Here is a 23204-nt window from a genome sequence, read left to right as displayed (position 1 = left end):
CCAGCCAGTTGCACCACAGCTAGGGCCAGAAAGGTAAAATATTTTACCAAACCATTTAAAGAATGGTAAAGGCTTGCGAAAGAAACAGGCTACTATTCTTTTACTATAATTTAATGACTAAACTGACATTCAAAACACAGATCTCAATGTCAATGGTAAAATGTTACAATTTCATTCAAAACTTTGCTTCCAAAGTGGTGATTTCAAGGACAAGGAATGCACAGAACAAAACAGAGTAGTCTATTTGGCCAAACCTTCACCAGCAAAGTCATTTGCTTAGACATAAGTCATAGAACAACTCAATTGTTTTTTTTTGTTTTTTTTTCATATGGACTCCTGTACAGTCTGCTCTCACACAGAAGTTGTGTTTTTTTTCAGGAAGTGTACAGTAGGTAGCCTAGTTCCTCAGTAGGTTTAACAGGCGTATCATGACTAATCATGACATGCCTTAGGAGGGTGAAATCTATGCTGTTGCTGTTCCAATTAATAGGTTGCAAACCTTGTTTCTGTTACTTTTAATTACAATGATGCAACATATTGACCCACATTAGACAATAAACCAACGGTTGAAACATGAAACTGCAGAAGTTGGATGGGGAACGTCTGTGAAATCCAAAAGATAGTTCTATCCACAGCATTCTCCAATGCACTGAGCTCTTACAGTACTCGTTCACAGGGGCGTAGTAAGTTTGTCAGTAAGTTCTTCTACCTCTACTATCACATGTGGTGTTCCCAAGACCTTAATCCCAGAAGCGATATTGTGTGCACATGTTACCTCTAAGCCACATAATTCATTATCACATCTTTTTTCACTGATCCCACTCAGCTCTACCTAATAGTGAAACCAAACATGCTTAACAAGCAGGATGCTTAATGAGACTGTTTTGTCGATGTGAAGGATTAGATGTCTCTGCTGAATTTACAGCTACAGCTAAATTCAGACAAAACGGAAATGCTTTTAATTAGCCCTCAAATGGTCGTGCACAGCCTTTTCTTGGTGACTTAACAGCATATACAGCTTGCTTCCAGGAATCTGGGAGACTCAGACATAAGATCTGAGCTGCATGTAAAAAATTCAGATTGATGTTAACATCTAAGAACACAAAGATAATTATGCCTTTGTCTCTTCAAGTCCCGACTATTGTAACGCTTTATTCACGTCTAAATAAACAATCTACTAGCCGATTGAACAGAGACTGTTCAGAACTCAGCAGCAAGACTGCTGATAAAGACTACTGTAAATGTAGGGAACACATCCATTCTGGCCACACTACACTGGCTCACATAGGGATAGGAGCAGGCTATCTCAGTCTCTTAGTTTCTTGGAATACTGTACCAAGCCAAGTAAAAGAAGGGAGAAAAAGTCATGTTTCGGCATAGTGCCTTCTTCATTGTGCTCAGGTCTGACTCTACATTGGTAACCAGCGAATTTTAGAATTGATCTTAAAATCATCTTAGTTACTTAGATGGTGTTACATGGTCTGGCGCCTGAAGTGACTTACTGACTTCAACAACATGGGTCTTTTGGCTATTTCAGATTGTACATTAACAACTAGAGGTAACAGTTGTTTTTTTGCAGTTAGGACGTCAAAGCACTGGAACAGTCTCCCTTACAGCACTAAATCTACTCCACCATTATCATCCTTTAAAACATTTGTAATTTTGCCTAAATTAAATAAATGAGTGCTCCAGAGAACTCTTCCCTTATGCATTGCTTGTCCCACTCCTGAGAAGGGCCAGACTGCCAACAGAACTGTGGCGGAATTACTAATTTGTCATTTGTAACCTGTGCAGTGCTGTTACTGCCCATTAAACCTGCATGCTTCAAAATACTGTATGCTTCTGGAGTAGACTTCCTCCATTGGGGCTTAATGTGTACAAAGAGCGCACTTCTGCTGAATAAATGTGCAAATCTATTAACAAGCCAAAACCTTCACAAAATATTAACAAACTATTTCAAGTTGATGACAATAACTATCCTTCTTCCAAATGTGGAAATGAGCTGCTTGTGTTTTGCTACTAAAAAAGGACACCAGCTTGATGCCAGTCTAATGCCATTTGTCCAGAAACATCTTCATACAGTCTAACACTTAAAGCTAATCAAGAGCACACCGTGTCTGAATGAGGTCTTTGTGTCCCAGTTCAGAGGCACTCCCTCTTACCAAACAGGTAGCATGCTGCCAACGCTGGGCTGCTTGGGAGACCTCATTGCAGTCACTCAGGCAGAGGCCATTCAAAAGAGCAGAGAATGGAAGATGGTGCTGTAGCTTCAACAGCCCATCTTCTGAAGTTTTCAATAACTTCAGTGACATCATGTGAACCCACGTTAAATGATCTTCTGAAGCAGATTCATTCTGAGAACAGATTCAGGTTCAATTTTTTTTTCTTTTTTTTTTTGCGCTGCCTACAAACTTTGCCCGTTCCTGCAGAGAGCCTAGGCCTACAAAACCTGTCTGTGTGAGCATGACATTCTGTAGTTTAAGAAGAAAACAGTAACCTATAAAGTGGACATCCATTAACAGCTAGTAAGACCTGTCAATTTCACAGCCTTAGTAAAGTTAGCAAAAGCAGATCTACACACACCTACAAACAAAGCCCGGTGAAACAAATAGCCTAACTAGCCTAGACCTCGTTGGCTGTGTTGTGAGAGATCACAAAAATCTGTCAATGCAGATGAGATACTGCACAGTTAAACAGAGCAGAGATTCCATTCTTAGTGCAACTTCTAGCCTACAATATTCTGAAGATCAGAGCTTCTCTCACATGGTATGCTTCACAGCTCCATGTGTAGGCTCTTTTCTTGTGAGGCATTTTAATGAACTTAATACTACTACTACTACTACTACTATCTAATATTTAGCATACTGTAATTGGCAATTCCTATATTGTTGCACTGTGCAGCAACATCTGTATCAAATGTTTTTGCACAAGAGTATCTACTACACCAAATGCCTCCTTTGAAATATCATAGCCCAATTCATGCTTCCATGCACCTGATCAAACCTGACAAAATCCAGAATGATTCACAGTGCATACTGCATAGACCCTGAGGACATTTTAACCACAAGTTGTGCACTGTGGAAATTTAACCTAGTGAACCTTTACTCCACCTTTACTCCAAAAGCAACATGTGATTACAGCTAGCTGAGAGCAGCAAAAACAATTTGACTCTTTGTTTTAAATACGTCATGAGTCGCTATCTCCCAGAAACTTTCCCCTAAGTCAGTATACACTTTGGATCTTTGCTCATTTAGATATTTCATTGCTAACCTCCTTTCTCTCCAATTAACCAGTGGGTTTCAGTCTATAAGGTCATCAGAATGCAGTATTCTCCTATTCCCAAAATGCCTATGTGTGTATACTGGACAGTTCCAAATACTGACCAGTTGTGCTGTCATTATGAACAGCTATTAATCATCACTGTATGACTATTTTGATCAATACTGTGACTCTATTTTGATCAATACTAGTTATTCAATATGATTACTTAATCAGTGTTTCCCCTAGGACCTTTTCTGCAGCAGTGCTGTTGGGCTTGTTGTAGTCATAGCAAGATCATCAACACATACACACATAGGCCTACATGTGTATGTTTACATAGCAGGCCCTACATAGTAATGATAATTGAATTATACTGTGGTGTATTTTCCAGAGGTTATACAAATCAATGCATTGACTGAACCATTTCAATAGTGTGCAATGTCAAGTCTGGCCTAGGACAGGCGCAGCAAGAAAACAGGCAAGGAGGGGTGGGGAGGAAAGTGATAAGCTATGTGCTGGTCATACACCTTCTATTTGACTCATACCAGGTCTGGCCCTGAATGTGAATGCTATAGGCATGTGGGGAGCAGTGTCAATCACTTTACTGTGCAATAAGATAAAGAATTATCATATGGGTTCTGCCACATGCAAGCAAAATCTCAAACGGCCACCCTAGCCTACTCAGTGTTAGAAGAAGTTCTCAAGCTAGAGGAAATGCTAGATTCCTATCTACTAAATGTACAACTGACAAACTGGTGATCTTTAAAAGTTACCCACTTAAAAGTCTATTAGGGACTTGAATTGAAAATTGCACACTCTAACTTTTGGACCAAAATATTTATTTTCCATTTTAAAATCAGAGAGGGTACAATGATTTGCATTCCTCACATTATTTCAAGGGTCTGAACCTTCTCTAGAAATTCTCAGGCACCACCTTGGCCAGACTGTGAAGGCAACACAATTGTTCCAGACTTTTTCACCCAAGTAACATGTGACAAAGTATCAACAATTCGCAGCCAGCAGACTTTCTAACTTTGTTCCCATATAATCAAGGGGCTGAATATCTACTCACTGGCTGTCCGATGTACCCTACCTCTCGCTAATTTTCTATGACACTAAAATATATTTTTTTAATGATTCTGACGTCGTCACTATTCTTTTAACTCACTGGCGAATGGAGACCATTGGTTGCATCTAAACGCAACTAAATCGCGAAACTTTCATCAAACAGGCTAACTTCCGAAACATGCAATCACTTATTTATCTACCGAATGCCAATCGTTGGTTAGATTGCTTCCAGTAAAGTCGGCCAACATCCTAACTTTTGACAGCAATGTGACAATGAATCTCGAAAACAGTGTTCACGTCTGTATGGTAGGGATGGCACAAAGGAGATCAACTGGTTGCTTAAAATAAATTACAACATCCTGTCTGCTATTTCGTGATATTATTTCAGTAATTTGGCAATCCACTGGGAAATAGTGTAGTTACCAAACTTTCTCTGTAGCCTCATTCTCGAAAACAGGTTAGCTAACTAGCATAACTTCATTTAACGTTAGCAATGTTAGCGTATTTTCCCTCATACAGAACGGGAACCGCCCGGCAGAAGTAGGCTAACTTATTCAGATACTCACGGCTTGTTGTTCTATTTTGACATCTTTTCGCAGTAAGTTAAACCTTAGGAGCCGGGCTTTCATCCCTTCAGTTAGGGACATTTCCTCAAGAGCAATATCCACCGTTTAGTTTGCATTCAATTGTTAATTCAAACACTTTTCTGTCTCCTCCCATGCCATTCAGATGTTCGAGCACTAAAATTTCAGTCACCCGCTGTTCCTCATCCAATGGTATGTCAGAAGCAGAATAGGGTCTGGATCATGGTCTGGAGAGGGAAGTCGGGATAGATGGAAATGTTGGTTCCAGTAGCTGTCCATAACAAAGTATGTCTGGCTATTATGATCCTCCTCTGAAAACTTGTGAACACTATTCCTTCTTGGAAAAACAGCCCTAAATCTAAAGAAAAATGGCATAGCTTTGTGAACTTAAGAATTAATTTGATTGGATAGGCCTAATCTATAGGCCTATGCTATACAAAATCCTTAACAACGCATGCACTTTTGAGATAGGATAGGCCTACTCTTTTTTCTAGCTATTGCAAAATGATTGTCGATTATCAGACTTGGCAGCAACACTGGTGATCAAGATTGGGAAATGTTTGGAACTCTAGCATTGTAGGGGCATAGGTTTGCATTAACTGTGAAATCATTGGTCCAGCCTAATCCAAACTTTGACCAGGCATTCATAATGTTACTTCTTCACCTAACCTTTACAAACTGATAATAAACTGCACGTGTAGTCAGGAAACAGTGTGCCTTTGCTGCAGCCTATACATGTAGCCACAGTCCAACTATTTTATATTGCCAATTTGTATGGTCACCTAGCCTATTGACTCGCACATCCCATTCATAATTAGGGTTTAATTTGACGTCAGTCCACCCTTTAGCTATAACAGCTTCAGCTCTTCTGAGAAGGCTTTCCACAAGGTTTAGGAGTATATTTATGGGAATTTTTGACCATTCATCAGAAGTGCATTTGTGAGATCACACACACTGATGTTGGACAAGGAGTCTGGCTCTAAGCAGGCCAGTCAAGTTCATCCACACCAAACTCTGTCATCCATGTCTTGACCTTGCTTTGTGCACTGTCCACTTGTGCAGTAATCACTGTTTTCTGTGTGTTTGCGCTGTCAATATCTTACAACAGATGGGATAGGGATGTCTAAACATCTAGCTTTTTGTTGTAAGCAAAATCAACGGATACCGCCAGGGCTCAGGCTCCGGATGCAAGTTTCCCATTGATTTATTTTCTCCATCTAACATCTGGAAAACTCTGTATAGGCTGAAGTGTTTTAAGCCTTAGGCTGACCTATGGCATGAATTGTGATCATACAATATTTCATTTAAAAAAGCAACTACTCAACTCATCAGCCATTGCGAATGATACATTTTAAAACATTCTCCAACCTAGCGATACTTTAACACACTTCCTTTTGTACAGGTGCGGAGCCAGAGGGGTATCCGCTGAGATTTGATTTGCCACCCTAGGTGACACCTATTCAGGCTATCACCATACTAAGCTCAATCTTTTAGTCGGCATTGTTCAAATGACTATGTATGCTTGGATAGTCCTTCAACCAATCAGACCAACGATCCAGTGTGTCTTTTGGATGAGCTAGTTTGTGATTGGACCTAAAGGTTGTGGACAAGAAGCAGGGGAGATAGATAAACAGGTTTCCAGCCTGAGCTGCCGGCAGGTCAGGCAGGATTCACCCAGCCAAGGTGCCACCCCAAAATCCTAGTCTACGATTCGCCATTAACAGTCGTAAGCAGGACCTTTCATGATGTGCTTGCAGCACGCCAGTTTGAAATGTCCGACTACAGCCTAGCAAACACACTTGCAGTTGTAGGCTACTTGGCTTATTGTTTTTAGCATGTGAGTTTACAGTAGGCCTACAGGCTACTGCTTGTGGTAACACGCAATTAAATCTATTTACCCATCACATCTGCAAGTGCCTACAGCATGTATCTAATCACACACACAACCCACTTTAGATACTGTAGGCCAGTGTTTCTTAACTGGTGGGTAGGGACTCAAAAGTGGGTCGCAGAACTGATATTGGTGTGTCGCAGAGCAGAACATGAGAACATAAACCATCAAAAGTTATCGTACAATCCATTTGTGCATGCCAACCGCTTGTGACAACCTGTAACTTGTGACAAGTAAGAGTCGTAAGAACTCGCCCTGAGCTGGGAGTGCTTTGAATTGTAGGCTATATACCATTGTATACCATAAAGTAAAAGATATGGACACAGCCATCCTGTAGACGAGTAAACACATTTCCTGTTGGTCAACTTCGGTTCTCGCATCCTCAGTCCATATAAAGACTCAAAACGCTTCAGATGTAACAGTTATCTGATGTCAAAGTGACGCCAAAATGAATGGGGGTCAATGGAATGCTAGCTCAAAGTGGTCGACTTCTTTTTGAACAGTTTTTCTGGTGATGGGTTATTGTACTGCGCAGGCTCAAACTGAGCTTGGCGGCGTATACAGCTGGGATGTGAGAAATCTGTCTGAAATAAGTATAACTCTTCTGGTAGCTAGCCTGGCACGCCCTCCCAGTGACGCAACGCCTTCAGGCTTTTGCTGCTGGTCTGGTCAACTGCTCATTGAGAAGGATTTCTGAGTTCCCGAAATCTGCGGAACTGCCCCCTTTGGTCGAGAACCAATCAACTTTGAGCAGCTCCAACGGCTCTGGGTAGAGGCGTGTTCAAGGCAGCGGAAAGAGTGTTGTTATTGGTTTAAACTCGGCAATCCGCTTTCTGACATCTACCAGTAGCAAACCGAGGCACTTAAAGGAGGCGGGTCAACCAGCGCTGGCAAGAAACCGTGTTAGCACAGGCTGTTGGTCAGACTAAAGTCTCGCAGAGCCTTTGAAAGTCGATGGTAATCAGGCTATCTGGTAGCTGCACCGAGAGAAATCTGAATCAAGATCTGTAAATAAACCGTTAGCCGCAACTGAAGTTGAGATTTTTTTTCTTTGCCTATAAAATATTTTTTTTCTGTGAATATAGTTATAGGCTGCCTCATTAGTCGTAGTTGTTTGAGGATAATTGTTACTTCATATGAATTCGCCTGAGCCTAAAGCGGCCTTCACATAAATAGCCTACCCTACAACAACAGCACCACTGCGCCCTGTAAAATATCATAATGGCCCCTACAAGGAATTTAATTTTGGTTAGCATCAAATCAATGGTCCATAGTTCTCTCCAGCCAATCTTCCTCTTCTCAACATCGCACCAGTTCATTCATTGCCCTTGTTTCACTTGAGACACTGCTGTTGATTGTCCTGATTTCCTCTTCTTGTTTATTTAAGAACAAAGCCGGTTACCATCTGCCTCTTCTTCTCAAAATATCCTATGCAGCAGTGCGCCTTGAGCTTGCTGCTTCCCATGGATTCCAGTTCTTCATATGTTTTCACTGATGGGTCAATGCTCTTGATGACTGGGTTCTTAGACTGTGATAATGTCATCTCCAGACTGGTATTCACACATTTGAACTCCTGCACCAAGCTGACCGTTGGTTACTCCAAAATTTCCTTTCCATACAATACATACTTAATAGATGGTTCACTGTAAGTGAGCTCAAACTTTTCATAGGAAGAAAAATCATGTTTTGAGCTAGACCGTTGGTTTATAGCTTGTAGCTGCAGGAATAGAACCACATCAAAATAAATGGTTATTTTGACTTCAAAATGTGTCTTCAAAAATGCCCTAACCAATGCCGGGATCTTCTCAGGGGTGTGAAAGGAGCTGAATGCTCTCCACAGTCGACTGTGAGATGCAGTTTAAAGGTGTCCACAAGTTCTAACAGATCTATCTATGCCTTGAGTTTTTCCTGTATGAAATTGATGCGGGGAAAAAATGTTGCAGATGGCCTCAGCTCAAGGCTACAACTTTGCTACACTGTTGGGTTAAAAACAACCCACATCTAACCCAACCACTGGTTAAATAGTGGTATAATAAATGGGTTACATTAACTGCTGAGTAGACTGCTTGAACGTAGGGAGCTATCCTTTTTTGGAAATAAACCTTTAAAATGAGGAAGAGTTTTATGCACTGAGTCTATTTTTCTCAAATATTGTTCACTTCTCCTTTACTGATACAATGCATCCATCTCACAGGAGTGGCATATCAAGATGCTGATTAGACTGCATGATTATTGTACAGGTACTGTATGCCTTAGGCAATAATCATGCTGCATCATATTTCGCACACTGCCTTAGGCAGGCCACAATAAAAGGCCACTCGAAAATGTGCAGTTTCACTGTATTGGAGGCATGTTGCACTGCCTCCCGCAGTGCAACATATCTCCTTTGCATAGAGTTGATCAGGTTGTTGACTGTGACCTGTGGAATATTGGTCCACTCCTCTTCAATGGCTGTGCGAAGTTGCTGGATATTGGCAGAACCTGGAATGCGCTGTCATATATGGTGATCCAAAGCATCCCAAATGTGCTCAATGGGTGACATGTCCGATGAATATGCTGGCCATGCAAGAACTGGGATGTTTTCAGCTCCCATGTATGAGTACAGATCTTTGCAACATGGGGCCGTGCTGCAACATGAGATGATGGTCGTGGATGAATGGCACAACAATGGGCCTCAGGCTCTCATCACGTGTTCGTTCAAAATGCCATCAATAAAATGCACCTGTGTTCCTGTGCACCTGTATTGGTTCATGAATTGTATTGCATTGATCCGGACACCTCTACTGAAACGCCTACACTGGCTCCCTGTTAGCCAGAGAATTTTTTTTTACTTGTTTTTAAAACTTTTACTTGTTTTTAAAACTTTAGATGACAGTGGCCCCATCTACTTAAAAAACTTGCTTCACCACTACACACCGACTAGGTCTCTCAGGTCCCAACAGAGACTACTCCTGGTTCCACCAACTGTTAGAACCAAATGTGGTGAAGCTGCCTTCGGATCTTATGCAGTCAAGCTCTGGAACCAGCTTCCTGAACATATTAAGACCGCACCTTCAATAGACTGTTTTAAAACCAAGCTAAAGACCTACCTTTTTTCTCTTGCTTTCTCATAATTATTTTTTTTATCTAATTGTTATTTAATCTTATAACTTTTATCCTAATCATCTCAATGTATATATGTAATTTTATGTAAAGCACTTTGAACTGCCCTGGTATGAAATGTGCTATATAAATTAATGTGCCTTGCCTTGCATTGAACAATGCCAAGTAAGCATAGCACATTTCAAAATGTTTAATGATCAAAATGATTTTGAATGTGGTGTCAATCAAATGTGTCAACTTTCAGGATGTTTAAACCTTTACATCACTATACTGGCAAATATTTAGTGGCAAATATGGTAGATGTTTGCATTATTAACTAGGTGGCACAAATCCACAAAGGGATTGTAATGAGTTGGGTTAATGCACCCCCTAGTGGCCAACTTGTTTTTGCAGTTTTCAAGCTATTAAAATGTTACAGCATACTCTCAGAACAAATATTGACGAAATGTGGCATGCTTCCAATGAAAGTAGCAGTGATACACTGTGTAAAACTGTGTAGTGTGACAGAGCAAGACATTGACTGAAGCATTAAATGTATTGAACATTGTAGTGTAACAGTCATAATAGTTCATGCTCTGGTCACACACACACACACACACACACACACACACACACACACACACACACAGCTTATTATGGTGCCCACACGTCACTGCATTCCAAGGTCTCTCAATCATGTCACTGGATCTGTACACAAAACAAATACTATAGAGGTCACACACACATGCACATGCACATGCACACACATCCACAAACAACTCTCTTTAATTCTGTGTAATTTATATATGAGGATTTCTTTCAGTTAAAAAAAGATCAAGCAAAAAAAACAGAATAGAGATAGCCTGGCCGCTAGGGTGCGTCTAGATTTCTAGGCTAGAATAGAGAAGGACTATTCAAAGAACTCCAAAACAAATTATAAAAACAACTGAACCAGTTCCCTCTGGTTTCCTCTTCCCTCTTTCTCCTCACCTTATGCTGGTCCTCACAGTGGAAGACATGGCAGGTAGCATGTCCCTCTTGTCGTGCAAGGCAGCAGAAGTAACTGGGATCCTGGCTGTTGTGAATAAGTTTGGTGATTTGATGTGGCTGGTGCTGCCACAGGAGTGCATGCTGCAATGGATCCCACGGTTTGCCAGGGCCCGCTATGTCAAGAACACACCACACACAAGTGGCTGTAATGTGAAGCATCACTGGTTGGTCCAAAATGGTTGATCCTGAGTGGGGCCATGAAGGAGATGTTGATCGATTTTTCTCCACAGTTTGTGGCTTTCTTATCTCAGCAAGAATCCACGGCAGCATGGGCATGGTGGTAAGAGGGTGGACAGAGAGTGAGCCAACCATACACAGGCGGTATTGGACTTCTTCAGACTCAACCTGAGCAGACAAAGAGGCATATACAGATTCATGAATCTTCACTTTCCTGGTCACTGTAGTCTTGTACAGGCTGTTTCTCACGTTCCTCTATCCATGTTAATAAAGGAAACAGCATTTATCAACCATGGACACAATCTCACATTGCAAATTCAGGAGTAGAAGAGGGATATAAAGTGGAACATGATAACTGCTATCTTTAAGATATTTACAAAAAAATAGCAATGATGCTTTGAGAACCACATTGAAAACAAAATATAATGAGATCTCACATTTCTTGCATCTGGTGGTAATAATACTTAACAAAAAATACTAGCTTTAATCAAAATGGAAATGTCAAACTGTTCTCTCTTGAAGATTAGGACAATTTTATTTCAGTCTCACCTGGGCCAGTGTAGAGGCAAGGGTTGACTTGCTCTGCTTGACTTTGAAACAAACTTCCTCCATGACCTCTCAGCGTGTAGAACTGTCATGAACCCATGAGCCACAGGGATGGACCTATAAGTTGGAGAATTGTATGTACTATATTTAAAGTCAAACTGTAATTTATTGTCCATTGAAACAGTATGTGAAGATGAAAATATGACTAAAGCAAATTTGAGGTAGGCTTGAGCAGCAGCGAGATACTGTCAGCAAGAGCAATCATAGTAAATAACCTACTTAGCAGTTGGTAAAACTGGTGAGCGTTGTTTCTTCTCTTTCTTTCTTTTCTTAGAATTTCAGGCAGGCTTCTTCAGTCATTCATGTCTGTATTTTAGAGCCAGGTGTAGGCTAACTACGCACCGGCGACATGACCAACCAATTTTGTCTAGGGATGCATGCGTTGTTCAGTGTCAAAATGAAATGGGTTTACAGTTGCCTGGACCTATAGTGTGCAAAAGTGAACCAGTCATTGATTCTATTTAAAAGTCAAACGCGTATTACCAAGTGCAGCCTGTGTAGAGCGTGTGCGTCCTTACGAGACGAGCTCAAGCAAGTTGCCTTTGTATCGAAATACTTTTGACAGTGAAATAGCCTACGACATAAACCTAATGAATTATTGAGCTAAACTAGCTCTGCAATCCTTGTTTTAATGTTGTCTAGTTTTACCAGAATCATATTTAAATCCCCGTTGCTAATATTGACTGTGCCCTTACAAAAACAGCTTCCTACCTTTTTGTTTACGCAGTTCCACTACTAGCGGAGCAGGTGTCTTTTGACTTCAAGGACATGACTGCTTCTTTACAGCCTGCTACTCTCTCCCCTCCCTCCCCTCCCCAAACATAACACATGGGTAAGGAGCCACTCCGCCTGGCAGAATAAAAATAACTCGAGGCAATGGGAGAAGGCATTCAATATCGCTGGGGCCTAGATTATCTGAAAATATCTTGAATGAGCTGGTGTAGTAAGCCTACACACAGCTAGTTAACCTTACTACGTATCATGCTTTAATATTGTAATAGTGAGAACCTCTTTTCAATAGATACTTTATTATCTGTTATCATAATAATTCATAACAAATAGAGACAGAAAAAGGGCACTCTTGTTAATCGTGTTTATTGGCCAAGGTTGCAGTGCGCAGTATGCAGAGTTAGTTAGCCTAAATCCTAATGGGCTAAAAGTTGTTGTAATTTTTGGTTAGCAGTTCAGTTGCTCCAAGCAATTAAATTAACTTATGGGGTTACTAGCATTATGCACTGTGGTCGGCCTGTAGGCCCATTGATCTAGCACCTGTTGATTTCACACATGAATAAAATTGCCACTAGGTGGAGCTATTTTTCTGGTCCTTGAGGTCCAGATGATTACAGTACAACACTGTCCAGTATCACTTGACTATAGCTGTTTCACTATGCATTGCTGTGAGGATGAAAAGTACATAGTATAATGCTAACAGATCACACGTTGAGTCCACCAGTTGACTGGGCAATGAACATTTTTGGAATTTCTGGAATATCAGTCTTCATCCTTAGAGGAACATGGACACACACTTGGGCTACTTTCTGGAAAGGCCATTTCATGATTTAAGACACCATGTTTTAGATTCTTGGGAGTATATGTATGGGATGAACTTGATCTGAAACACATGATGTATTGGTCTGGAATACATCAAGCCATACCAGTAATAATAAAAAAAACATTCCATAAACAAAAGCACATATCTATACATACCACAGAATACTACTAGTGATCAAAAATCATTGACACCTGAGCCCAAGAATCAATCTCAAAACGCAAAATAAAAGCATACTTAAGCGTATCTCAATCATATCAAGTCAGCAAGTAATGAAATCCTGAACAACCGTAATCTTGCTCTAGATCTACTGGCACATCAATCACGTTCATGCCTGAGAGATTGCTCACTATTAACACGTATGGTAGTTCAACACTGATCCCTTATGCAATTACAGTGTAAAGGTCAAAGGCTCTTTTGGCTGCTTTAAGACTTAAAACAGTAATTAGATCATTATTCACAGAAAATCCAGCATCATCACAAATCATTAGAAAAAAATGATTAATAATAAATAACATTGTCCAGAGGACAATATATTATGTGAGTTCACTACACTCCAGTGGTTCCCAACCTGTGGAGCGGGGGTTTTATCCAAATTCACAGGAAACTCATTGCTTTTATCTCTTGGAGTACTGATGGCCTAGTGGGGAATTACATTGCGTCTCCAATAAGTGACAGATCATTTACTAGTCTCTCCAACAAATGGCATGAAACGTTTGGGAACCACTGGTGTACTGTTAAAGTGGGTGATTTTGTGATTATTATTTTTTTTTATTTATTTTTTATTTTCTTAGTGGTGTAAATGTAGCAGAATGGCAGGGCAATGTTAACAACATTACAGTCCTTTGTGATTTGCTCTTTTAATCCTCAGTCTGACCGTGGGATCAGGTTGTTCTTCTTGGGCTGGAAGAAGTTCTCTACGATGGCATCAACAAGTCTATCCAGCTCTGCCTTTAGCTGTGCCAGATCACTGAAAAATAGAAAGAGGGAAAGTGAGAATTATTACTTAAATATGTTTTCAACATTTAAGGCAGAAACTGTTTATAAACTTCATTCTTTACATACTTGGACAAATTTGAGAAAACAGAATAACATGGTAGTGCAAAAATAAGTACAGTTTTGACTGTAATACTTAATAAACACATGGGTCATTCCATGTCAAATCAGATATGATGGTTTCTAGAACCATGTCTATATCATGAATAATGTGCACACTGTAAGCCACACATGTTTACCTATTCCCTGGAGCAGCACACAGCTCAGTGTAGTATTTGATCTTGGGTTCAGTTCCACTGGTGCGGATGGTGGCCACCCCACCGTTAGCAAACGTGAACGTGACCATCTGACTGCTCTTACTGGTGGGCAGAACCTGACACACAGAGAGGGGGGACAAAACAACACATTTGATATGTTTGATATGATAAAGGCATATACTTGATCCTAAGAACAGGAGGGAAGTACCTAATGTAGGTGGATTTTTGTATTAATTCAAGATCTTAATAGTTTGAATTTATTATTTAAAGACAAGAAAGCATTTAGGAAGGAATAAAAGAAGATCTAATAATGATAAAGCTCTTGAATTCGACTGCACATTTGAGTGGAAATTAAATGAAAGCTCACAGCGGTGTTGTTGGGCTGGTTACTGTCAAACCCTGTGGTCAGGTCTCGCACTGCCGTGACAGATACGTCTCCACATTCCTTAGGATATGTCTTGGGTCCACTGAAGTTTCTCAGCCGCTCAAAAAGCTGACGAATAGTGTTCTGATCATGGCAGATGAAGTAAGAGTTTTTGGTGATGTGATAACCATACCTAAAAGGATGAACACAAAACAAATTAAAATGATTACTGCAATATTGGAAATGTCTTGTCCTCAGAGTGCTGAAAAGTTTATTTGTCAACAGCTGAAAAAAAAGGCATGGCTCCCTAGCCCACATCTTACATTTACTGATTAACATCTTGTTCTATATGTATGTATGGATGAGGATGACCATGTTACAGTTTTTCTCGATTGTTAACACACATTTTCTGAAAGCATGCCTCATATTCTCAGAACTCTACACACAAATCCAAAACAACACACACAATGGGCAAAACTCCACAATTCTCCCTCAAAATGACACTTTACCTTCAAAACAATGTAATTTCTCCTCAAAATGCTCTTTTGTTCTCAAGAGACACACACAAGCCATCATATATCAAGACATTTATAAGGACCAGTTGAGCACTGATGTGCTCAGTGTAAAACACTGCGATGAATTGAAAACACTTCTTCTCCATTCATTATAATGACTTGGGCCTTTTTTTGTTCAGTGTTACACTGCAAACAGTAGACAAGCTGATACAGTAAGTTGATATGCTTACCCTATCAATATTTTTAAATATCTCATTGTTTTCTATCATTTTTCTTTGTATTTGCCGTAATGTTATGCCGTTTTTTGTAGGACAATGCTCATGATTTCAGTTTCCTGTTCAGGAGACAGAAGCCCTTGTGTTGGTAATCTTTCGGCTGCCAAACAAATAGTAAAATACTGTAAACTGTGTAGGAATACAAAGTAGGATTACTTTCCCCAAATACTTGACACATACTTTATTTTTACAGTCCTACAGAACAGCCCACAGGCAATACTGTACTACTGTGCTCATTGAGCTGTATTGTACTGTCCGGTACTGTACTGTATTGATACGCAGCACTGCAATGTTCTAGTGGCTCGGATCTCATCAGAGATTACGGTCCTTGGCCTCCCCATCCTCCTCCTCTTACTCTCACTCCTCTGGCTCTGCCTCTGCCTGTACTACTACTGTAATACTAAAGCTCTGATTGCTAATTGTAAGACTGTGTGACAGGAGTTTGCCCATCTGATGAGTCAGTGTGCATGGTAGGGCAGTTAGCTTTAGAATTTGAATGGCAGTGTGTTCTTTGTGAAAACAGGAGATTTTCTTCATGAAAATTGTGTCTAATGCACAGAATTGTGTGTAGTGTTTTGAAAACAGTGTGTTATAGAACTGCAATTTGAGTGTAAAGCAGAAATTGTGCTTATAGTTCAGGAGAATCGGTTCAGGAGGTTGGTGCATGAGCTACATATAATGAGAATTGTGTATCAAGTACCAGAAATTGTGTGTAAACAATTGAGAAAAACTGTAAATCAGAACTTGACAGCTGGCATGAGTTGACAATTACATAATTTACAGCACAGGCAAGAAATCACACATTGAGAGGATGAAAGGGAGAAAGAAAATACATTTCAGATGTCGAGGGCTGAGAACCAAAGGGGCATAAGTGACATTTTGGTCAAAATTGAGTTATAAATATCACCTGAAAGCTCTTGACGAGCTCTCTTAGCTGACAAAATTATAGAAGTAAAATATTTATAAATATATAGTTATTGAACAAAAACCAAACCAACTGTGAACATATAGAAGCAGTTAGATTTGTTTTGGCTCTCCTGTAAAGTTGGTGAAATGTCACTTACGCCCCTTTGGTTCTCAGCCCTCAATGTAGTGTATCACATCAGCCTTTATGAAACAAAAAGACTGTAAATATTGCACTCACTCCTCATAGATAGCCTTGAGCTGTTGAGAGAGTGTGGTGTTCTGGGTTGCCAGGTAGGAGATGAACTCTCCTGCGATGGCTGCTGCACTCACGCCATCTTTATCGAGCACTGCAGGGCTGCACATATACCCTGCCGATAACCAGTAAATATGACCTTAAAACTGAAATGTTTGTAAAAATGAAATATTACGCAATGAACAATAAAGCTTTTCTGTAAATACTCTCACAATTTGTTGTATAAGGATTGTGTAACTTTTTTTCCGAGAATAAGTCATGTTTGTGTGGTGTATATAACATGACTTATTATCGGGGGGAAAAAACCCAGTGAGTCAAGGCAGGTGAGCAAATACTTTTGGCAATATAGTATGTGTGTGTGTGTATATACTGTATACATACAACTAAACTCTTCTGGGATGGATTTCCACAAATTGTGTGTCTATGGGATTTTTAAACCATTCTTTCTGAAGCTCATTTGTGAGGTCACACACTGATGTTGGACGAGGAAACTAGCTCTCAGTCTCCACTCTAATTCATCCCAAATGTGTTCTATTGGGTTGAGGTCAGGACTCTGTGCAGGCCAGTCAAGTTCATCCACAACAAACCCTGTCATCCATGTTTCTATGAACCTCGCATTGTGTCAGCACAGTCATCCTGACCTCAGCCCAATAGAACACCTTTGGAATGAATTACAGTAGAGCGGAGATTAACAGGGGAGCTACACCAGACGCGTAACTGAAGCGTTCCATTCACGACATGTATGCTGCAGCAGTTAATAATCACTATAATCAATGGAAGCAGCTACACCAGACGCAACAGTGACGCGTACATTCGAAAAAAATAGATCCATCTTCCAAAATGGATTTTACGCGTCACGAACGGAACGCTTCAGTTACGCGCCTGGTGTAGCTCCCTTGTGAGTCTCCTCGTCCAACATCAATGCGCTTCTGAAAGAATGGTAAAAAATTCCCATAAACACACCCCTAAACCTTGTAGAAGGCCTTCCCAGAAGAGTTGACGCTGTTATAGCTGCAAAGGGTGGACCAACGTCATAATAAACCCAATGGATTAAGAAGGATGTGATTGAAGTTCATATGTCAGTCAAGGAAGGTGAGCAAATACTTTTGCCAATATTGGGTATATATACACCATTGCCCCTTCAAATCTCAGAGTCCAGATAAATGGAATAACAAATAGAACTGCAAAGTAGTTCAATTTAATGTGTATTTAAAAATAAATAGCCTACTATTGGTCTGACAAGCAGCTAGTGAGAATGACAAGGTGTTGCACAGGATATACAGTATGAAGCCTGTCGTGTAGTTTTGTACCTATAGCCTCTTCAAATGCAAAAAGCACTGTTTTCCCCTGCTCCAGCAGCTCCTTTGCTCTGTTCCCCATCCATTTAAATCCGGTGAGGGTCTCCTGAACAAGGGAATCAACGAGGAATAAAGTTAGAAGACCAACAAGAGAGAGAGCAATAATAGAGAAATGAAAAATATGCGGGATGCTGGGGAATGTTTCTCAAAAAGCCATCATATTACGACAACAAATAAACCTTGTCCCAGTACCTACAGTACAAATCAGTGGTATATGCCAAAAACAGATGTATAGTAATATTGGTGTGATTCTGACAAGTAAATAAATGTACAATTCAAGTAGTACATCCAGTTGGTTATTTTATTTGTTTTATCCTGTGTTTAAAGAAGCAGCTCCTCCACATACTGTAAGCAATGAAGAAACTATGTTAGTGCACAATTTGCTAGTTAACCTCAGAACTTCTTACACTGTACCTCAAAATGGAAGCCTTCTTTTATGGCGATGGCTCGTAGAATCTTAGAGGAAACTGTGCTGGCCAGCATGTAGACATCCTTCACGGTCTCTTTCAATTGGTCTGCATTCTGTTGTTTCTTCCAGCACTGAAAAACCCACCAGCCCAAAAGAGCTCCCAGCTCATTCCCTGAAAAAACTCTCCACTGGCCACTGACAAATTGAGAAAAGGACAAAAGAAAAAGAAAAATGTTCAGACATATCCATTGAAATGTAAAATTGACACCCTAATAATCTGAAAGTCATAGGGTGAACGGTGAAGTTAATGCTTACATACAGTACAAATGGTACATTACAATGATTACATCAAAATCCCTGTTTGCTTTTCTGTGCTCAGTACTAAGACAGACAGACACACAGACACAGACACAGACACACACACACACACACAGACACACACACACACACACACACACACACACACACACACACACACACACACACACACACACACACACACACACACACACACACACACACACACACACACACAAACAAACACACACAGACACACACACAGACACACACCTTGTCTGCTTCTCGGCCACAGCCAGGCGATCTGCATCAGGGTCATTAGCCAGCACAACGGTGGCACCCTCCTTGTCAGCTAGAGCAAACGACAGAGTCTGCGCATACACACAAACAAACAGTAAAACACATCACGATCAATTTACAGACCATTAAAAGACAGATATTATCAAGTACATACATACATACATACATACATACATACTGTACAGTATCTATGTACTGCCATGAAGCCAACACAATACACAGCTCTCTATGGAGAGCGAACATTTCTACTCACTAAAACTCCTTCTCCTTCCTCTGGGTTGGGGTATTTGACAGTGGGGAACTCCGGGTCTGGATCCTTTTGCTCCTGAACTGCAAATGGAGGTTGAAGGTCAAATGCCTTAAAGGCTGCCTGCACAAATGTGTGGCCAACACCATGCACTGAGGTATGCACAATCTTCACCTCTGACTTTCCATTGATTTCTCTGTGAATGAGAAGAAAATTAGGTTAACATAAAACAACTCTAATATAGACGAATCAGATAGAGGAAAGACAGATGATGAGGTTATCTTTTTGTGCTTACCTGTGAAAGCAGTGTTTCTGTATTGCACTGAAATACTCGCTGTGGATGTCCTGGTAAGGATCTTTTAGTAATGGGTTCTTCATAGCCTCTTCTGTGTCCCAGGACTTGGGCCATGGCTCCAAGTTCTTTTCTATTGCAGTGGCGATTCCCTTATCATGGGGTGGGATGATCTGGGCACCATTATTCCAGTACACCTAACACACAAAAAGACTACATGTAGCATCAGATTGATCTGAATTCAATTTATTTGACAATAATCTGTCACATTTCTCCATTCCTCTGCTTATGTGCATAAACAAGAACTAACATGAACAAAATTCTAAATTTAATCAAAATATTAAATAAAAATATTGAGCACCTTGTAGCCATTATCCTGCTTGGGGTTGTGGGAGGCCGTCACCATGATGCCAGCACAAAGACCGAGATGAGACACGGTGAATGGCTGAAAGAAAACAAATGACAACTTCTCAAGCACAGCAGAGGAAATGTGCTGGTCAGGGGGTACAGGTAAGGAGGGCTATGGAATAATAATTCCACCGCCGTGATATAGCCGGTAGACAACACTTAACAGAAGCCAATTCAATCATCAGCCGATTCAATCAAACGCTGCTCCAACTTATACAGTACAAAACAGTTATACAGTACAGTAAAGTAAAGCTGTAATGCTACAAAGTTTGTACTAGCCATGCTTTAATGTTTGGAACTACATTAAGCTTCTTGAAGGACTAAAAACTAAAAAAGAACTAAAAAGACAGTGACATCATGCTGCTGTAAAATGCTGTTCAATACATGTTGCACAGAAACAGGTGCACACTGCCCCTCTCCACGTCAGTGAGAGTGAGAAAGTGATCTAGTATCTTCTCACCAACTTGATGTACAATTGTATGCTATTGCTAGAAACTTTCTTAACATTAAAACATTTTAAAACATTCATTATAACATGTCACAGACTACGATGTCTTCAATAAAAGTGACTCAACCCAAGATTTTCCCAAAAGCAGGATCAAAGTCTTGTCTATCAAGGACTTTTGCTATAGTAATATCACACATAAACCTGTTGTCTTCCAACTTTAATTGATAACAAAATGCCTCAAAATTGCAGCCGTGATAAAAACATCTGTTAAAACCTCTAGAGCAATTCTACAATATAAAAAATACATACCACAAAAGGTGTGGGTGTTATGTCAGAAAACAGGTAAACGGGCACTCCTCTGTTGATGAAAACCGTAGCAGCGAGAGAGGCAAACCTCTTGCTACTGCCACCACTTGGGGGATGAGCGCGGGCATCGAACCCTATTACTACGCCCTTCTCCTTCAGGTCTGGAAGACTTCCCTCCAGATAGCTGCAGAATCCCTATGAAAAGCACAGGACATTAGCAACAGTCTAGCAGTTTCTACAGAGGTACATTTTGTGTACATTGTATGCTAACATCGCAACCACAAAAATAGGAGAAGAGGACAGTTAAATAGGCTTGTCGCTGCATTCTCACAAACAAGGTTGCTACTATAGCTTCCTGAGACACAGTTTCATCACAGTTTCCCCATTCTTGGGGATATACTGTGGCCCAAACTTTCCACATGGGATCATGCACATGGCTTTAAATTAATAAAATGATTTTGCCTAGTAATTCAATTATCTTTGATTCATATTAAACTATTTTAGAATACTAATGCTAACATCACATAACAACCTGCTTGGTGCAAAAGATGGTAACATCAGATCAATCACCTGAGTGGTCTGGATGATGGTGAGGTCATTCATGCGGGAGACACCAGGTCCCATGGGGGCCCTCAGGCCAGCCGTGCCGAACTCCATCCGGGCCCCAAAGCATGTCTGGAGCTCTGAAACAGCCCCCTCTTTTAGCAGGCCCCTGACGGCAGCAATGGTCTTTGGGTTCTGATTCAATAAAAAAACAAGTTGACAAAAAAAACATTTTTAGATGAAAAATCATTAGTCATTGGCGTGAATCTAGCATGCAAGGATATCAGCATTTTTCTAATAAATTTGCTAAATGTACAAGGTTAGAGAACTGTCTCCTCTGAGTGTGGTGTGGTGAATATCATGTTTTGGTTTTGGATGTAGGCCTAAAAACCTATGAGAAATGAAGGAATGACAAATTCAAAAGACAATGGAAAATTCTCCTCATTCACAGCAATCATCTTTCTGCCAGCCCCCATTGCATTTCTCGTGACAGAAAAATTTGCCTCATTCTAGTGCAATGTAACTGGAGGCATGTGAGGCCTCTTTAGCCTCTCTCACCTCCATCCACACACATACCTCAATTTACCACTGACAGAGCTTTGAGTGTGTGGGACCCACCTAACCTCATCACAGCCTAAAGGGGAAAAATCATCTTATTTGCTTTCCAATTTCAGTTAATCAGCAACCTCCTACTTCCCTTTAGAGTAAGAGAATGTATTTCATGTGTCCAAGAGGATCAGATGCCAACACAGCACGTTACTCCAATTAAGACATTACAACATGCTCATGTGGTAGTGATACCAGCTAGACTTCAGCTTTTCCATGCATTACTATCAGACATGCCTAACGAACATGAAATATTCTGAATAGGCTATTATATATTCGGATTATTATTATATAGTATATCTATTATATTATGATATTCTGCCAATATTCTGACTAGTAGGCTATCAAGCCTAATAAGGCCAAATCACGTTTCCATATTGAGGGTCATCAAAACCAGGTAGTCTTATGTCATGACATTTCAGCAGACTTTGAAGGCTATTACACAACAATCCAGAATCTGGTGAAGTAACATCGGGTATGGTACAACTTAGTGAACTCCTTAAATTAGTGTATCTCCTTACTATAGTTTAACAGTAACAGCGTTACCTGCTTCGAAGCAGATGACAAGTTTTGGCTAACGCATAGGTTTTCAGCAGATCCCTAACATATTATCACTAACATAACTTGCTTACATTTCTTGTTCATGTCAGAAGGCGACATCTGCTAGCTAGCAACTTACATTAATCTTAACACCGAGTTTCCTCTTTGCTAGCTTGTTGCAGGTAAACAAATACTAACATAATGAGTAAGAACGTGGTGTGTTGTTGTACCTCATCATCAAATGGACAAAAATCACCGAGCTAAGGTTAGCTTGTTAGTTAGTTTTCTATTAATGTTATCAGAACTAGCAACAATAGCATAACTCTGCCAATGCCATATCCTACCTTGTCAAATTGCAGCCATTGTTTTAAAGCATCGTCCAAGCTAATGTTCCCCGTGGTTGGCAGATCGTTCGCCATATCGTTTACTTTCTTTACAAATGTTTGGTATTGATTAGCTCACTGGTATTCAGTGGACATACAAGAAAGGCAGTTCACACACGTTGTGCGTGTAACGTTAGAGTAGTTCATTCACCGGTCGGTCCTGTCACTGACACTGATTAGACCCTCCTACTCACTCCGTCACGAAGTACCCGCACGCTCGCGGAAGAGGGAGTG

General features: G+C 40.4%; 2 protein-coding genes across 5 annotated transcripts in view; both read right to left on the bottom strand.

The window, feature by feature from the left end:
* The window catches only part of tbc1d1 (TBC1 (tre-2/USP6, BUB2, cdc16) domain family, member 1), a 47087-nt gene extending 34556 nt beyond the window's left edge, over window positions 1-12531 (bottom strand). For 2 of the 4 annotated variants that reach the window (XM_062516155.1, XM_062516172.1), the window contains exons 1-4: window positions 12430-12531; window positions 11938-12142; window positions 11662-11775; window positions 10876-11280 (exon numbers count right to left, since the gene is read on the bottom strand). In XM_062516155.1, coding sequence (XP_062372139.1) covers window positions 10876-11280; window positions 11662-11724 — 468 coding nt within the window. In that variant the 5' untranslated portion in view covers window positions 11725-11775; window positions 11938-12142; window positions 12430-12531. Of the gene's footprint in view, window positions 1-4895; window positions 5096-10875; window positions 11281-11661; window positions 11776-11937; window positions 12143-12429 lie in introns of those variants that run through there. The other 2 variants (XM_062516163.1, XM_062516180.1) reach the window with 2 other exon arrangements.
* Window positions 12532-12789: 258 nt separating this feature from the next.
* Window positions 12790-23145, bottom strand: pgm2 (phosphoglucomutase 2). The gene is made up of 13 exons (XM_062516145.1): window positions 22932-23145; window positions 21469-21636; window positions 20902-21093; window positions 20098-20181; window positions 19740-19933; window positions 19451-19640; window positions 19171-19268; window positions 18606-18795; window positions 18144-18237; window positions 16819-16948; window positions 14888-15077; window positions 14503-14636; window positions 12790-14237 (listed from the first exon to the last, which is right to left on the bottom strand). Exons 1-13 carry the CDS (start codon window positions 23004-23006, stop codon window positions 14135-14137), a joined length of 1842 nt encoding a protein of 613 aa, XP_062372129.1. The 5' UTR covers window positions 23007-23145; the 3' UTR covers window positions 12790-14134.
* Window positions 23146-23204: the final 59 nt, after the last annotated feature.

This window comes from Sardina pilchardus, chromosome 2 (genome assembly GCF_963854185.1).
Source record: "Sardina pilchardus chromosome 2, fSarPil1.1, whole genome shotgun sequence".
Classification (NCBI taxonomy): Eukaryota; Metazoa; Chordata; class Actinopteri; order Clupeiformes; family Clupeidae; genus Sardina; species Sardina pilchardus.
This window is presented reverse-complemented; position numbering and strand designations above follow the sequence as displayed.

Excerpts from the sequence above, each read along its gene's own strand:
- pgm2 (XM_062516145.1), bottom strand. The coding sequence starts at position 23,006 with ATGGCGAACGATCTGCCAACCACGGGGAACATTAGCTTGGACGATGCT. Across the intron at positions 20,182-20,901 it reads TAACACCCACACCTTTTGTG|CCATTCACCGTGTCTCATCT; the intron begins GTATGTATTTTT and ends GTTTTCTTTCAG. Across the intron at positions 19,641-19,739 it reads CAGAAACACTGCTTTCACAG|AGAAATCAATGGAAAGTCAG; the intron begins GTAAGCACAAAA and ends TCTCATTCACAG.